This window comes from Antrostomus carolinensis, unplaced genomic scaffold (assembly GCF_000700745.2).
Source record: "Antrostomus carolinensis isolate BGI_N321 unplaced genomic scaffold, ASM70074v2 scaffold24749, whole genome shotgun sequence".
Classification (NCBI taxonomy): Eukaryota; Metazoa; Chordata; class Aves; order Caprimulgiformes; family Caprimulgidae; genus Antrostomus; species Antrostomus carolinensis.
The window spans coordinates 78,142-95,959 of record NW_010336783.1 but is presented as its reverse complement, the minus strand read 5'-3'; the positions used below and the strand labels follow the sequence as shown (position 1 = coordinate 95,959).

The 17,818-nt window shown below is 40.2% G+C and overlaps 1 protein-coding gene across 1 annotated transcript in view; it reads left to right on the top strand.

Moving 5' to 3' along the window:
* Positions 1–8: 8 nt before the first annotated feature.
* CC2D1B (coiled-coil and C2 domain containing 1B) overlaps positions 9–17,818 on the top strand; it is a gene marked incomplete at its 5' end in the record, with an annotated part of 32,464 nt that continues 14,654 nt past the window's right edge. The window contains 12 exons of the mRNA XM_010174990.2: positions 9–62; positions 3,071–3,212; positions 7,499–7,614; positions 8,414–8,533; positions 9,702–9,839; positions 11,797–12,070; positions 12,585–12,709; positions 12,856–12,931; positions 14,061–14,171; positions 14,509–14,639; positions 14,922–14,994; positions 16,938–17,050. Coding sequence (XP_010173292.2) covers positions 9–62; positions 3,071–3,212; positions 7,499–7,614; positions 8,414–8,533; positions 9,702–9,839; positions 11,797–12,070; positions 12,585–12,709; positions 12,856–12,931; positions 14,061–14,171; positions 14,509–14,639; positions 14,922–14,994; positions 16,938–17,050 — 1,473 coding nt within the window. The remainder of the gene's footprint in view (positions 63–3,070; positions 3,213–7,498; positions 7,615–8,413; positions 8,534–9,701; positions 9,840–11,796; positions 12,071–12,584; positions 12,710–12,855; positions 12,932–14,060; positions 14,172–14,508; positions 14,640–14,921; positions 14,995–16,937; positions 17,051–17,818) is intronic.

Genomic DNA, 17,818 nt, shown 5'->3' with positions numbered 1-17,818 from the left:
TGGGCCGGAGACCTAAAAAAAGCCCTCAGGCAAAGGGCCAGGGAGCCGCAGTTGCGAAGCAGGTAAGGAGGGCAAAGGGCCGGGAGATGTGGTTGCAGAGCAGGTAGGGAAACCTCCCGCTGCTCCTCAGGGTAGTCTTCCTCAGACCTCTCGCTGCTGTTTTCCTGGTAGAATCTCCCATGTGTTAGTAAGATATTGTAAAGCCATGGAAAAATTTAAATTGCGTGGTGCCTTGTTTTCCTGCTTTCTTCTTTAGCACGTTGTTTTTACAGTAAATGTCTGATATGCAGCAGCGGAGGTCTTGCAGGGAAGCCACAGTGTTGGAATGCTGTAATGTTTGCGTGAGGCCTCATGACTCATGCTTATAGTAGCTTCCTACCTCAGCTGTATTGAGATCTAATTTCCATAACTATATGCAGGTTTTTCTTACACTTCTAAGAAAACAGGAATAAGAAGACTAGAATATCAAATTTAGGGGTACATATGGGAGAACATTAAGGTGCTACACCGGAGACAATTATCTTTAATATCCCTGCGTATTTTCATTTTTTCTTGCAACAGACTGATAAAGCTAAAAGTGAGCTTAGATGTGTCCATGTGTTAGGTTTTTTTGGTACTCTGTACCTTTGGATGTAGTTTCAGAAGTCTTGAGGACAGAAACGTGGTTTAGTCATGGTTTGCAGGTGTAGGAAGTCAGGCAGCAGTGTCAAAATTAGAAATACAGGCAGGGCAGAATTCTGGGTAGAGTAGTAGAAGAAAAACAGGGTACAGTTAGAGGTAGAAAAATATGTTAGAACCAGCATAGAACATCAGAAACCTTTGTGGGTGGAACATAGAGCGAAGGGAGTAACTGGTAAGAATATAGGGAAATATGGAAAGCGTTTGGAATAGGGCATTAGAATAGAGAAAATAGCTGAGAGATTTATCTTTTGGTGATTTCTTAGGAACCAGTGCTCTCATACTGGAGGCAGAATGATTTATAGAGAGATCTGTAATGTCGCTCTTGCTCTAATACAGAAGTTTGCGTTTCTCAGTGGGAGAGGTAATACATAGTTTAGTTCATTTGAACAAAGGACAAGATAAAAGGTGAAAATATCTATTCTCTCCCCCCCCCAAAAAAAAAGAAACCAAACTCTCAAAAGATAAAGAGTAAATAAAGGATCTGATTAATGTATTTTACTAATTTCTAATTCAATACAGTTAGTTATTCAATCTGCCTTACAGTATGGAGTTTTGTTTCTTGAAACAAATATGCTAATGGCTTGTTCACTTGCAAATTAACTCAATTTAAACTGTTCTTGTGCTACGTAATGTATCAACTGTCAGGTTTTTATAACCTTTTTTTCTGTTTATTAAACAGTTGTTTAATACTTTTAATTTCATTGAAAACGTGCTTTACTGAACAGATTAAGAAACTTAGAGCTAAAACTGAGGGATTCCGTTCTTGACTTGGTTCGTTACTACACTTGCTTCACTTTCTCCACTCGCAGTGTAGCCATGAACAGATGACATGTGCTCCTGGTCCGTTTTTTGCATTGCTAAAAAGTGTGCACACATTCCCTAGAACTTGAATGTTTAAGTCACCATTATATTTCCTAATTAAATCTTGTCCTGACCTTTTTTCTATTCTATCCAAGTCTGCCAATGTGTTAGTTTTGTTTTACAGAAGGGAGATGGGTAATGCAGAGGGTGGCTAACTGATCTGCCCAGTGCCTCACAGAATGTCAAGAGCAGGATCAGGGCTAGTAAACAAATAGCTGCAAGTTTTGGATACTGTCCCTGGTCCTTGGAATCAGTGGCTCTCAGCTATGTTTCACAGCCGCTTTTGAGATTATAAAAGAGTTCAAAGAGGGACACAAAACATTTCAAGGCAGCAGCCACCAGTACCTCAGATCCTACAGGGTTTTAAAAAAAAACAAAGTTGTTATTACTAATTGACAATAGGTGATAAACTGACAGGAGGCTTCAGCTTCTGGCAGCACTTCAGATCCTGGAGGCAGGAGGAGATTGGTAACCCTTGTAATAATGACAACTGATTTTTATTCCTTTGCTTAAGAGACACTGAAATGCTGCCTACTTGGCCACGTGAAGACTGTTAAACCCACAGGGGCTCATGCTTTGAAAAAGTTTGAGGAAAACTAGTCCACCTACTTCACAGGATGGATCTAATTAAGTTAATTCATGTTTATAAAAAAGCTTAGCATACTTTACATTAAAAAAATGTTATTTTGGGGGTATGTTGTATCTTAACCAGCAATATAAAAATCGTGGTAAAATGGCACCTTGGAAGAATACCTTTTAGTCTAAGACCTCAGAGATTTCTCTGATACTTTTGGCCTTTGGCATGTTTTACAACAATCGAGTGATAACCCCCACTACTTTGTCAGATTCTGATTGCTGTTATTAACAATATTCCCTGAGATACTGTCCCTTAGGTGATGATCTGTTCCAGACAGTTGTTTGTTTTCTCCAGTGCGGTGTAGGCATGGCTGGGTTTGGAATGGCTGGGTTTCTCTGTGTGTGTGCACGCGCTTTCCGTGTGTTTACGATTTACAAAATGAGGTAATGAGAAGTACAGAACCATTCTGTATATGTAAATATAGCTGCTTCTGAGAGATAAGGGTGAAATCTCTGCAGTGTACTCATGTCAGACCAGTATTGCCTGAAGAATGATTAAATATTTTTTAGCTTAGCTGTTACAGAACTGAACTCCCTGATGATGATATCTGCCCTGAACTCCCTGATGATATCTGCTTCGTGAGGCTTTTTTTTTCCCCCTCTTGTTATGTCAGACTATTAGATAGGCTTGATTTCAAGAAATCGTTGATTGTGTAGAGTTTTAGAGAGAGTATTTGAGGCTTATTAAGATTTATGTACCTTATGTCAGTTCCAGGTGCCTGATATGCATTGTTTTGATAATAGAACTGGTGGGATCCTGGGCTTTAAAAAAAATTAACGGAATCCAGAATGCTCGGAAATGTTTAAATAATCCATGCAGTGTGATGTTTTTGAGTGTCATCTCTGTTCTAAATGCAGTGTTTTTAATTTTTTTTTTTTTCCTTGGCTCTAGCTGGGGCTGTTTGTAGATTTCAACCCTGAAGAGATGCTGCTGGGTACAGAGGAAGGTGGGGATGATGGGGACCTGGAAGCAGAGCTTGCTGCTATCACAGGAGCAAAGGTGAAAGAAGGGAAATCGAAACCAAAAAGGAAAAGTAAGTTAAAGTATTTGGATTTTATTTATTGACAACCTGAATAATTTATTGAAGATACCTATTTACAAATCACTGATTTATCTGAAATGTTTTTAATCACTGTTAAAAGCTGAAATTGCAACTACTCTTTCCTTTACTTTGTTAGGTTTAAGTTGTTACTCCACAGAAAGGGTAAGAGTTTTTTTGTCTATGCTCTTGTAGGTGTAGGAAAAAGATATATGATGGCTAGCAAATTTAATGTCTGAATTAAGACGTGCTTGTTTAGCATATGAAGTCACAAAAAGGTGTAGTAAGTGCTAGATGAATTCAAAATAGAAATCATGTTTCTTGTGGAGGGTTGGTTGGTTATTGTTTGGTTGTTCTTGTGTTTTTGTTGAAGACTGAATTTACTGAATGAGCATGACATTTTTAGTTACTTAGTCTTTAACCAAAATTGAATGCTCTTTTAGGAGGGAAATCCTGGAACTGATGGAGTTATGGGGAGAATCCTGTAGCTTGTGTTATGCAGGAAGTTAGAGTGTTTCTTGGAATGGATCATTACTATTCTTAATATTTTAAGCATGTGTTAATTTTGCCTGATAGTGTTTGCGTGCACCTCTGCAGTGATTTACAGGATTGCTGTAATCTGCTGTAAATGAAGGCTGCTGCTGAGAGGGAGCGTGGTCGTGAGCAGGCTCTGCCTCTGAGCTGGTATACATATTTATGGAGCTGCAAAGTGAGCTGGTTCAGGAAACTGGTCTATAAAAATAAACTCCCATTGTTGTGCTAGGTTTTCAGCTGAATCAGTTCCTTGATCTGTTTTGCTATCTGCCTATCTGAACGCTGCTGTGGCTGCGAGGGAGGGGTGGCAGCAAGTGGTGAGATGGGACAAGGAGAATGGGACCTACCCTTGCTATGGGTGTGGGAGCAGATCCTGGAAAGAAGCATTGGTGCAACTGCAGCCTTACTGGCAGCTCTGCAGTAATTTGGCTGTAATATTTGAAGGGACTTTCACACAGAGAAGCAGAGGAATGAAGAATTTAAAAATATTTAGGAAAAGTGACTGTCTAAAAGTAATTGATGAGGGACAGAGGAAGTGTTTTTACCTGAAACTAAATTCAAATAATTTTTGCTCTCTAGATTTCAAGACTGTAGTAAACCCTTAAAGCAGAACGTCTGCCATTGGACATAGGTTACTCATGGTTAAAACATGCAGTATAGTGTTTTGAAGATGAATCTGGGTGTCAGGAGCTCTTGAATTGTCAACTTCTCAGGTGCTGACTTCCTTCTGACCCTGATCATGTCACTTAATGTGTTTTTTCAGTCTCTTTATTCGTAAGAGGGAAATGAAACTTCAGATAGTGTGAAGTTCACATTTACTGTGCCTTCTAAAGGTCTGTGTTATGGCTCATAAAACTATTTTTCCAAAATTGTTTACAACTATTCTGTTTCCCTGCTGGAATTAGGAGTATATAAATTAGAAGCTTATGGAAGATGAACAACTGGAGAGCTGGCACTGGGGGCTTGTGAGACCTGGTACATTGTAGTGATGGGGACATGGTACATGGTGGGGAGAGGATGCAGGCTGGCACTTGGAATGGAGAAGGGTACAGTAAGGACAGGGGAGAAACAGATCCTGTCTGGAGAATGACAGAAAAAAGGGCCCCTGTACAGTACATACTAGTGCTCGGTTTTTGGCTGAGCACAAGGTGCAATAATTGAGTCCTGGATTTACATTTTGGAGTTCTGATGGGAGGGGAAAAGTGATCTCTCCCTCTAGCTTGAAGATGCAGGCAGCAAAAGTTGTGTTGTTGCAACATCTTAAGTACAGAGACCTCTGCTCTCTGTGAGTGATAAATGCCAGTTGGTCAGCCACTCGGATGTTTGGAATTGTAGCCTCAACTTGCCATACTGGATTAGAGCTGAACCAACCATCCGAGGAGGCTCAGTTGGCTTTTTTGCCTCTCGTGGGGCTTCATGTAAGGGACTCCCTGCCCCCTGAAGTACAGCCATTTGCTTTTGGATGTGCCTAGTATCCTAGTTGCAGAGTTTTGCTAAGGGTCAAATATACAAGCAGTGTGTTTGGTATGATAATGAAACACTGATATGGTAAATTAGATCATTTCAAAAGAAACAGTTTTGTACCAGGCTTAATTTTCAAACTGATTCATTTAGATTTACAGTAAAGCTCTGTCCTGAAGAGCTGTATTTTATTCAGCATTTACTGACACTGGTGAGTCACAGTCGTGTGTCTGCATAGGGAAGTATCAGAGGTGTTTACATGGACAGTTGGGATTTGTGTGCAGATAACTTCACCTTGGAGAGTGCGTGGAGGAAGTTGATAGTTAAGCAAGATGTGGTTGGCACAGCATGAAGTAGAGATGAGAACTTGACAAGGAGGACTTAAGTAGAGTTTTTAGGGTAAAGACTAGAAGCTTGAAGATAAATTGCCAGACTAGGTAGCAAAGAAAGATTTGGAAAAGGGAAAATCTCATGGGCATGAGACAGCAATGCAGAAAATATGGAAGTGTAGTTGGAGTGGCAGAAGAAACAGCACTTTTTCTGATTTGCTTAGCAGATCTCTGTGCCAGTGTTCTGCTGCTGCTCTTGGGATCAGGACAAGTATGATGCCTTGATTTAGAGCATTCTATTTGTGTACACCAAGTGTGACTTTGCAGTAGTGTTTGATGTATAAAACAAGTAGCTTCTCAAAGGTAGAAAGATTTCTTGTGTTCCTTTCTTGCTGTATTCAAACATCTGGATAGTTTGCTGTGCCTCCATGTCCTGTTAACAACCAGTAGTTTGGCTCACAGCTTGTGTTCTTCAGTATGTCTCTAGAATTGACGTCAACGTGCATCATCAGTTTCAAAGGATAAATAGAGTTTAACAAGAGATGGAGAGAGATGTTCTTGTGCTTGAGACTGTAGATTGAGAAAATGGATCAGCTGTTGGAGCCTCAGGTGTAATGTAGACCCTGTACAAAACTCCAGTGATTCAGTTGTAGCTTGATTGGGAACTCTTTGAGCTCACCACTCTCTATGGTAAATGCCTTGAATTTTGTTCTGATTTATGGCTGTGTGGGCAGTTGCAATACACACAATAACATAGTTTTTGGCTTTGAAAGAATATGTGAACAGAAGTTTCATTGGCAGGTGTGCTGGGATGTTGAACACAAGCGTTTGCATCTCGTGCATTTAACTGTTGGGCTAACTCAGTCATATCCATATATGCAGATCTTTGGGAACTACAGTACTTTTATCCCAACATGAGGGGTAGAAGAAAAGGGATAGAACTGGGAGAAAGAAATAGTTTGTTGGCACTTAGGGCTACGTGGATGTGAACAGCTTCTGTTCCATATGGAGTCAGAATTTATTCTGTCAGTCAGGGGCTACACCAGGAGTCAATTACATTTCGTTAAGGTAAACTAACGTGAGACAAAGGACTCGTAACAGAAAGGCCTGACAAGGAGGCTGAGTCCAGGCCTTGTTGATATGGACAATCATGTCATAAATATCTAGCATCAGCTTCAAACTAGTTCAGATGTTTATCCCTGCTGGGGACAGAGGCTGCTCCAGTAATTCCCTTTCATGGGTAGAAACCTCTAATCAGATTTATTCATCAACAGTTTATATTAATTTGCTCTTGTGCCACCATTAATTTTTATCTTAACTGAGAAATATAGTTTTGACATAACATCTAAGAACAGTAGTATTCTCCAGTCTCCGCTACTAGTTATTTTGTAAATAATATCATAAAAGTACTTACCTGTATCTGAAATCAGCCTAAGAGCTTGAGGTGACCTCCAGTAATTTTTCCCTGAAGCAGTTGTTTCATCCAGTCCTACTTGACTTTCTTACTCAGTCTTAATGTCATTATTGTGCAAACCTACCACAGTCTCTTTCTCTTGTGTGACCATGCTTTCTGAGCACTCTTTTGTCCCACCATATCTGGTAGTCTATCACAGTGCTTATGGTTTTGCTGTTCAAGCTCCTTGTATTAGTAACAGACGTTGTTTCTCTCTGAGATCTAATTTCTGAGCAGGGTTATTGGGTGCAGTCATTTTCCTTGTCTCATTGCCTGCCTTCACTGTCACTCTCAGTAAGACTAGTATTGTTTTTTCTATGGATGTTCACTCCCTCAGTCTTTGTGTTTTGTCCATTAATATACCCTCATTTACCTATGACAGTATCCAATAAAGGGAAAGCAAGAGGAGAAGTCACTGCTGTCTTATAGCTGGTGGAATTTGTATCTGGTGACTGCCTACCTGTTGCTTGGGGTTTATGGCTCCTTGTGGTTTCTTTTTGCAGCTCCTCTGCCCATGGATCATATTGAAAAGATGGCTGCAGAGTGTATGAAGGACCTGAATGAAGATGAGGAGGAAGAAGCAGATGATGAAGACTTGGAGCAAGATACAGACCTGTTGGTATGCATAACTTCATGTTAGCAAAAAGTTTTAGTATGCCTTTGGTTTTGTCTTTTTTTTTTGTTTGATCTTTTTTAATGGAATTGCATTTAGCAAAAATCTCTGTTAGCTTTGCAGCGAGAAGCTAAAATATTGCAAAAGCATTTCACTAAATATAAGGCTTTGCAGGATCCAGCCCTCTGCACAGCAGCCTAAGAAAGTTTCCCAGTTAACATTCATATGTGTGAAGGTCTTAAAGAACTGGAGGAACAGTGGGAATCCCATTCCATGTTGGCTGGTGCAATACAGCCTGGGACATTCTCCCTAAAGGGATGTCTGTCACCGTTTTGCTGCTGCTTTGAGGAGCACTTGCCCTGAGAGATAACTCTCAAGTAATTGTGTCATTTCAGTGAGTGGTCTAATTGGCAGGGTTTAAGGAAGGAGTGTTAAGCAGTGTTTCTGGCCTCCACTGATAACAGATGCTTTTTGGAAATTTCAAATTTTAGGTTTGAATGATCTTTGTAAAAGTACTTCTCTGAACTTCTCCAGCTTTGGATCTCCAAGCACAAACTTACGTGGTGATCCTGGAGCTGCAGGATGGCTTTTGAGTGTGTGTGGGTACAAGTGTAACCAGTGGAAACAGTTTCATTTAAAAATAAAAAATTAATTTTTAAAAATGACCAGGGTATAAGAGGTTTAGACTTTCTATTTGAGTTCAAGGTCCATCCAAAGGTTTTGGAGCTTGAGACTTTATTTTGTCTTTTGAGGAAATAGAAGATTTTGAGGAAAAGCCTTTTGTTGGCTTTTACTTTTACTTTAGGCAGAATTGCATGAAGTTCTGGGGGTGGAAGGTGAGATGGGAAGCTGTGAGGATGAAACTATAGCAATGGAGCCATCCTCAACTGGACCAGAAGATGAGCAACTTGAACTGCAACCACAGGTATGAAAGAGCTTCTTGTTCCTACAGTTTTGCTGAATCACTGTTGTCATACAGCTTATACGAAGGTCACAAACAAGGATCTGGAGAGGAGGTCTTATCCTCTAAGGAAGGAAAAGCTACGTTATTGCTGTCTTCTCCTTGGAATCTAATGCTTTATTTGATCTCAAAGGTCTTTTCCAACTAGGCAATTCTATGGTTCTATGATTTATTGCTGTAGGTGAATTTTTTTGCTTTGTTCAGAGGATGATTTTTAATATTAGCATAGAATTGAGGAGGTAAACAGTTGGAATCAAGCATGTCTTGTCCCTCATTTTATATATGAGCATGCAGACTGCAGTTCAGGCTTCCAGAGTTCGTATCTTCCCCATCAGAGTATTGAGCGGTGTGCTGAAATTGTGGGTCTTGTTATAACTCAGCATCTTTGATATCCTTGTGGAATTTTTCTCAGTAGCATTAGCTTTCTGAGCTTAATTTGTAAATTCTCATGCAGTCAAATCTTTTATTCAGTCACTGCCATGTTTCTGTTGTGTGCTACAGATTCCAGTGCCCTTGTGCACTGGGCCCATTAATAAGTAGGTTTGAGAGCATTTCTATAGAGATAATGGCAATAATTACATCAGTAGCCATCTGAAAGGTCCCTGTAGCTGTGGAGTGTTTGTAAATAGCTGCTCCTAACTTTGCTTAGGCTGCTTTTGTCACTGAACTAATTCCAGGCTGTAGGAGGATGAAAAAGAGCTCTTGTAGTAAAACCAGGGTGAAGAAGCCTGGAAGGGAATAAACTAGCATGTCTGAAAAATAAGAAAAGAAAAAGTCAAGATTTATGCCAAAATACCTCTTCACACCCTCTGTTGTGCAGTGTTTGAGAGGCTTTACTGTTCTCTTCACCTACTCCCTAACCACATGGCTCCAATTACCCTGTGACTGGGAGTTTCCTAAATGTCTCCACCCATTTTTCTCTATTAGGCCTTTGAGAGAAAGCCCAGAGGTGGATCCAGGGGCTGTGAGCGTAGTACAAGTGCTCCTCTGTTTGAGAGACTGTTTCTTCTTTGCACTCTGGATTAACGGGAGCATGTGTAGAAGAGGAGTATTTGTTTTTCAGTGCTGTGGGAAAACCTCGTCTAGTTGGATGAAATAAGTTTTCTTGATTTGTTTTATTATTTTTTCTGAGACCACCTCACTTCCTGCTGTTACCAGTGAGCTGCGACAGACAATAGAGAAGAGAATTGCTAACTATAGGACAGCAATTTCTAACGCCAAGGAGGCAGGTGAGAGTGCCAAAATCCGCCGATACGAAAGAGGCCTTAAGGTAAGTTGGGCTCATCAGGTATGTGAATGAGGGGGAGGCAAAAACTGTTCTCCAGGGTGTGGTTGAGTCTTTCCAGATGTGTGAATTTTTTCCAAGGGAAGAGAAATTCCATATGCTGCCTTGATTTCCTTTAAAAATATTTCTTGATACTGGTTACTAATCTGATGTAGCAAATACACAGATAAAATGTAACTTCAAATGCCTTTTGTGTATCAGCTTTGTTTCTGTGGAAAGTGGCTGGTGGTAGCTGGAGGCAGGGTTTGTGGTAAATGCTGATGTTAAACCCACCCCTCTAGAAATGAATTTGACCTGTAATGACTGTTCAGTTTTACCTTAAAGCAAATTTTAGGAGCTTTCCTATCACATACATGTTCCAGTCAATCACTGATGCCTTCCTTTAATATTAACCTTCCACTCAGTTATGTGAGACAAAGGAAGGTGATAATCCCTGAGTGTGTTGGCTGTGCTTGAAAATTAATGGAACAGGATTTTGCATCAAGGCAATTACAGCTTGCAGCATCTTTTGAGCCGAGTGGCACACTTGTAGTTAGTTGGTAGTGCTTGGTGGGTGACTGCTGAGCAGAGTGCCTTTATTTCCCTGTTTGCTTTCATCTGGTCTCCTGCATCACCTCAGACAGCAGCCAGCTCTGTCTTGTTGAGCAAAGCTTTATAGCTCAGTACTGTCCACTGAGGGAAGAAACTAGTGTCTTCCTGGCTACCAGGTGTCTTGGGATACAAAGGGAATAGCTGAGGCCAAACCCAGGGCAGGAAATGCACGGCCTGCTAGCTCTGAGAGGAATGTACATGAAACCACCTGACCTCTCAGAAAGCAAGAGGGTTAGGCAGACCAGCTTATGCATCGAATAAGGAAGCTTAGTGTGCTGTTGGCCACTTTATTTTTCAAGGTAGGGAGTTTCCCTGTGCCTAAGCAGTGTAGCTAAGGATAATAGACTAGATCTCACTTTACAGCTCAGAGTTCCTTAATTAGCAAAATGACATGCAGTGCAGTTGTCTCTTGTACTTAGTTTGTGGAACTGTGAACTTTTAATCTCAGCATTTAATTCCATTTCCAGTCAGTTTGTCATCCCACACATGGAGAAAAGAGAGCTGTGTGTGGGTTGCTGTACTGGTGTGAACCCCAATCTCCCATGCAGTCAGACCAAAGTATCTCTACCACCGTTGCTTAATAGCTCAAACAACGTCATGAGTAACCAAAAATAGCAGTGATTCTGGCACTGATGAGATTTGTTGTTCTTGTCTTCTTATGCTTCCATTTCAGTTTCTTTCAGAACTTTTGTTTTGGCTTAAAGTACATTTTGGTCTTTTGTCTGAACCTTAAATTAAAAAAAAAAACCCAACAAAACAACAGAACAACAAAATCAAAAACTGAGGAAGGTAATATTTGTGGTGGAGGAAGGGTTTTAAGAGATAAGCAGCAGTTAGCCTGTGTTACAGATGGTGAGAACTTCTTGCCATAGGTCACCAGCTGAAGCTCCATTTCCTTTGTTAGTATTTAATGGCTTTTCTCATCACATTCAGTAGGTATGCAGACTCCTTCATTCCCTGAATCCACATAGGCAATGACATTTCAGAGTACTGTATCTGATTTTGTTTTAAAGACATAAAATGCATCTACAGTTGGTATAAATTACTTCCTTGGTGACTTTCTGTGACAGCGGAGTGGACCGCATCAGCTACCCAGTAATTCTAGATGTTGAGGTACCTGCAGTTACACAGTTTGAGTAACAAGTCCTTTGTGTTGTGTTGCTCTGATAATTGGACACCTTTCACTAGTGCTGAAGTTGGCCTTGCAGAACAGTAGAGAGGCAGTGATCTATAGTGGTGTGCATAATAGATCCCACCACATATAAGGGAATGAATTTGTGTTTTAATTATTTTATGCTAGTAATATGTTTGATGAAAATGCCTGTTGATGTTGCTGTTCCATCTCTGCCAGACACTGGAAACCATGCTGGCTGCAGTAAAGAAAGGCAAAAAAATCAATGAGGAAGAAATGCCACCTCCTGTTGCAACAGGAAAGAGTTCTTCTGACTTATCTCAAGCCACAGGAGTGGAACTAGAGAATTCAGGAGATTCAGTCAGTGTCCTACCAGAGAACAGAACTGAGTCTGCTGCAGATGATGAGCAGAAGACCTCTCAGGAGGCAGTGCAGCATCTGGAATCAGAGTCTCTACAGGGTCATGCTGCTTCTAGTCCTACCGTGGAAACAGGTACCATTATCTGAGAGGATAAGCAGTTGCAGTACTATTTTTATGCTACATCTTTCTTGACATTTGTGTTGTTGGAACTTATGTTGGAAGTTGTTGGAACTGCTTATGTTGGAACTTCCCTACTGAATGTTTCAGATAGTTGTCAGTGGGATGCTGAATTTCTGCCAGTGGAGTCAGTTATTGTTACAGAGTTCTTACATGTACTGTATCAGTGTCTTTCACTTAACTTTTCCTGTGCCTCAGTTTCTCCTTCAAAATTGTGAGATGGAATTCCAAGCTTCAAAGAGTTTTGAGATACTGACTAAAAGACTTTTTTTTTTTTTTCTTTTTAACTGGGAAAAGTGGGATTGTTCTGTCTGGTAGGACTTCTGGAAGCTGGAGGAAACAGGACTTTTGTAAGATGACTGTGTGATTCAAAGCAAAAGAGGGCTAACGCAGGTTTGAATAGATGGGCATAACAAAGGATGCACATCTTGCATGCTCTGTGTAAGTCTCTGTTGTTTCATTCTCATAGATGTCCAGAAGAGCAGCACACGAACAATACTACTTATGAGGCAGAAGGAGTATAAATTAGCAGCTCTAAAAGCCAAGCAACAAGGAGACCTGGAGAAAGCAAAGGAATACATGAAGGCGGGCAAGGTAAGCACAGAAGACATCCTGAATGCTAAACATACCCTGTGCTGTATGCTGCACCCACATGCACTGAATGTCAAATATTCATTGTAGCAACTACAAGTCTTGGACATACTAGAATAAATCTTCTGGTTTGTTTTTTTCTGCATTAGAAATTTAATGTGGTCTTGGAAGCTTTGGATAGTGGGCAGCCCATAGACCTCCAGAATATGCCTCCATCTCCTCAGGGTAAGGCTTATGTCACAAAAACCCTTTTGGAAGTCTCTCGATGCTGTAGTGGAATGATTCTGAGTTTGATTGCAAAACTGTAAGAAGAATTGAAGATCACTTAGGTCTGAAGCTTACTGCATATTCAAATTCTAATCAAGACCAACAAAGAAAAATTACATTGAAGTTACTCTCCGTGAATTACAAGTTCAAGTAGGTACTGATGTCTAATATTCCTATTTTTGTAGGAATATTTTAGACAATAGCAGCCAGTATGTTAAGTGGAAGGGAATGAGAATGTGGCACATTCTTAAAGTTTACTGTGATATTTGATGGTGTTACATGTTTCAACTGAAGTTCATAACATTCAGATTAAGAGATTAATGAACAGATTTGCAGTGCAGTAAAGTCTGAATCTTAAAGCAAGTTACCAATGTTAGACACTTTGATAAGAGAATTTTTGGGTTTTTTTTAAAAATAGATTTAGTATCACCTCTAACAATTAATATTTGACTTGTTGTTTTAAACAACTTTATTAGATTATTTTATTCTAAGAAACTAAATGACAGATTATTTCAATAAATCATGAGATTTATGACTACTGAAGTTACAGACTGATCAACAAATTGCATTAGAGAGAAACTTCACCCAAGATATAGTCTTACCTTAAAAAGTGCAAGATTCTTGCAGTGGATATTTTAGTTGTTTTCTGAAATAACCAGTGTTAAGCAGTGCCAGAAACTTGGGTGTTTGAATAGATGGTATTACTTGCTTCCCTTTTTCAGCACATCTTTTCTTACTAGGATATTTTAGTCAATTAGCAATCTTGTTCACTTGGTCCATCTGCCAAGACACCAAGTTATATTTTGGTGAGAGAATTCTTAGAATACTTGAACTGGTTTTACTTTTTTTTTTTCTTTTTCCTCAAGCAGCACTAACCTAAATTAAATCAGTATTTGAAATTTTCTATGATAAAGCATTTTCTCTGAGTAGTGGGAACCTTAGATTTATCTAGCCACACAGATACTGCTTTGAAGACAAAAGCTTTCAGGAAGATGATGTGATCAAATTGATGGTTTTCTGAGTAACATATGTTGACTTGCTGTTTATGGAACACACTATGAAACTTCCTGCTTTCCTTGCTTTGCAGATCTTGAAAGCCTAGGAAACGTACAAGATGCGTCCAAGCAAAAGGTACCAGCTCCAGCGGCAAGTTCCCAGGATCTTACAACACATGAACCTCAGACCCAAGAAACTCCAGGTAGGACTTTTGGATTTCTGTAGCAAAACATAAAAATAGCAGTGCTGGAAGGCACTTTTAAGGTCTGCCTTCATTATCCCACTGAACTGCAGCAGGATTGAGTAAAACTAGGTAATGTTCCTGTATATTGTTTGCTGCAGATCCCATCTGTACTTTTGTTCTAGATCAGTAATGGAAGTAGAAGTTAATAAACTTTATTTAGAAGAATTGTATTCATAATAAGACTTTGCAATCATGTTTTTGTCTCTGCAGAAGGTAAGGAAGGGGGGGAAAAAGGCAGCTCATATGTTATGAAATCTGAATCATATGGCATTTCATTGTCTGTCTTTATTTCAAGCTTCCCTGCAGCAGCCAAAAACAGTGCTGGAAGCGTTGCAGCAGAGGCTGGAGAAGTACAAGTCGGCAGCAGCGCAGGCTAAAGCGAGTGGGGATGATCGGAAAAGCAGGATGCACGAGAGGATAGCCAAGGTAAAACAAAAGTCTCGCAAGCTGCTTGCATCCAGCAAGGCCATTTGAATTAGTTCTTTTGAAGAAGACTTTTTCAAGGCTGAAATAGTTTGTATATTGTCCTTCTATTTGAAAATGCTCCTGTTAGGGAAGCTGTAAAGTATTCAGAGGAAGGAGAAATGGAGACAAAACACATACAGCAAAATACTCTGTATTCTGCAATGTTTATGCTGGTTAAATACAGATGATTGCTAGTTTATAGTCAACTTCGTTTTATATCTTACCGAGTGCCTTTGATTCCAGCAATACCAGGATGCCATAAGAGCCCATAAAGCAGGGAGAAAAGTGAATTTTTCTGAGCTACCTGTTCCTCCTGGTAAGTGTGAATATAAAATTATGTAATACCAACTTTTGTGTATCTTCTGGGCTCTGAAGGAGGCGTGCATTTATTGCCCCCTCATCCTGTTGAACAACTCCTCCAGTGAGTAGGCTGGCTTTGCTGTATGATGCTATTGTGAAACTACTTATTAATATGCTCCCAAATTTTCACACTAGTGACTATTCCTGACCACTAACTGCCTGTTTGACAGCATCAGAACTTGAAACTGGGCCTATTTGGAAGGTTAAACAACTTAACCATGGGCAGATGAAAATGTCACCTGTCTGTCCTCTGTGCCAGCCCTCCCAGAAGAAAGAGTAAACTGGAATTTACTGGAAGGAGATTTTTGAAACTGAAGAAATTTGCCTGATGTTTCCCATTCTGTTGATTCACAGCAGGAGCCTCAGAACTCTATTTAATTAATCATCTTCTTGCAACACCTCACAAGTCAGATCAGTGTTGCAACTGTCATGGCTAGTAAAAGTAGTCTACAGAGATGAAGCAAATCATACCTGTGGTCACACTGAGACAGTGACAGAGGCAGAAACTGAACCTACTTCTTGAGACACTCCATGTCCTTTTTATGTTCTTCAGCACGTATAGTGCTGTGTTTGTAAAAGTTTGGGCAAGGTCAACTCTGAAAGCTCCACCTCTGGTTTGCATGATACTAGTAGCTTCTGCCCTAGGAAGCATCATTGCTTTTATCTTGTGCCTGAGGTGTTCATCTGAAAAGATACACTTAGCACTGCAAAGTGGTGCCTAGATTTTTTTAAGTTAGAAAAGGAACACAGACCTTGTGGCTTTTTTGTCACTGTCATATGTGGCAATGACAAGCACTGTGGTAGTAAAGTAGACAGCATCAGCTCTGTCAGGTCATGTACTGCTTTGAAAGTTCCCTGCTTTGAAGCTGCCCCTAAAAAGCAGTTTAGCATCCATTTTCTAGAACTTCATCCCTTTCCTGGTAAATGTCAGTTTCTGTAAGAGTGAGGTACTCCATATTTACATCTCTGAACATATGGATAACTCCTCAGTTTCTTTATACATCAGCTGTGTGGTTTTCAGCCATCATTTAAGGGCCACATAATTTACATTGAAGACAACTGTCAGGCAGTCACTGAAACCAGCAGTGAGGTTATAATGGATTGGCAGTGCATTGCATTGTATCTGGATGATGATGAGTGTGACAGAAATGCTGCTGAGTGATGGATCAAATGTCACATGGGGGCAGCAGCAGAGGATTCTGTGTTCTACCTGCCTGGGGTCTCTGTTGTTTGAAGCTGATGCTGAACTGGTAGCATGGAAGAGAGAGTTTATCTTCTATCAGAAGGCCTCCTTCCCATCCTTACAAGGATAATAAAATAATCAAAAGGATTATTCTTCATATACTTCATATTTAATTACTGGGATTCTGCCTTTGCAACCTCTGCATTGCAGTAGATTTTCAGCAGAGGTACTGTTTATTATTCTATGCTATAGCACGGATTTTCCACTGGACTCTGGACCAGCTAAGGTGAGGCAGCAGTGAGAGGGTAAAAAGAGAACCAACAACTTTTTGTATAATCCACTGTTGTTTTGTGCAAAGGAGAGAGAATAAAATTTTGGCTGGTTTTGGGGCCATCTTTATTACCAAATTCTTGAGGTTGTGAGGTTCCTTTGCTGACTGCCGGTTGCTGAACTTAGAAAACCATGCTCTGTTATTGCATCATTTTAGCGTCATCCCTTCAAGTCTGGATATCTGTGAGAGATCTGATCTTAAGCCCACCACTCAGACTTTTATCTAGCAAGGCTTTGTGGCCTTGGCCTAAGTCTAGGTACACTGAATTCTGAAATATATTAGATAATAGATACTTGGATAGAAACAGCTTTACAGAAAAGAAGAAATATGGAAGACAGAATGTAGGTCGTATGCAACTCTACTTCTGTATTCCTTTCCTTCTCAGGATTTCCACCTCTTCCTGGTGTTGCAGCAGTGGATGGTGACAGCACAATAGCTGCTGTTCTGGAAAATGCCAGCAAACTGGCAAACATGGAGGAGAATGATGAAGAGGAGGAGGTTGGTATTTCTTCATAGGATGTGTAAAAGTTAAAATGCTGTCTCTTGTGGTATGTAGAGGTGAGGCCATTGGATTTTGAGTCAAGCAAGGGTTCTGAGATGAAATACATTTCCCAGAAGTCAGAAGAGTACAGGATCTCAGTAATAATTTCATTTTTGCATTATAGTGTAGGAGAGAGAGAGATGAGGTGATGTTACAGTCAGTACCTACAGAGTCTATGAGTCCAGAGTTTGCCTCTTTTATAAATGGCTTATACGTGGGTTTATTTTCAAAGCAAACACTTCAGATCCTGGTCACCTCTTTACGTGGTTCTAAAGTATTTAAATGTGTACTTTGATCCTGCCTCCCAGTAGCTCTTGTGTTTGTGCTTTCCCAGGATGTTCAATACTTACTGCTTTTTGTCAGGCAGCACCAGCCTTTAGACTTTGGTTTGATTTCTTTATCTCTCTGGATTTGGTTGTTGATTGTGCTTTTAACCATAGTAGCTTTTAATGGAGAGAATTCCTGGATGATGGGTTTTCTGCATGCATCTGCTTCTCTTTTTGAAATCACTGCCTTGTTGAATATTCCTGTTATCCCTCCTATAGCAGAGATTTGACAGTTGTGTAGGTCAGCTACCTGCTGGTGTGGCATGCCTCATAAATGCCCAGACGTTTAAAATTTGCTGCGTGAATTGTTATGCTCCCCTCAAAGTTGATACTAGGATGCTGATATAGTGATAACCATGGCTGTTGATGCTTGAGATGCTGTCCTTAACTCTGGAATAG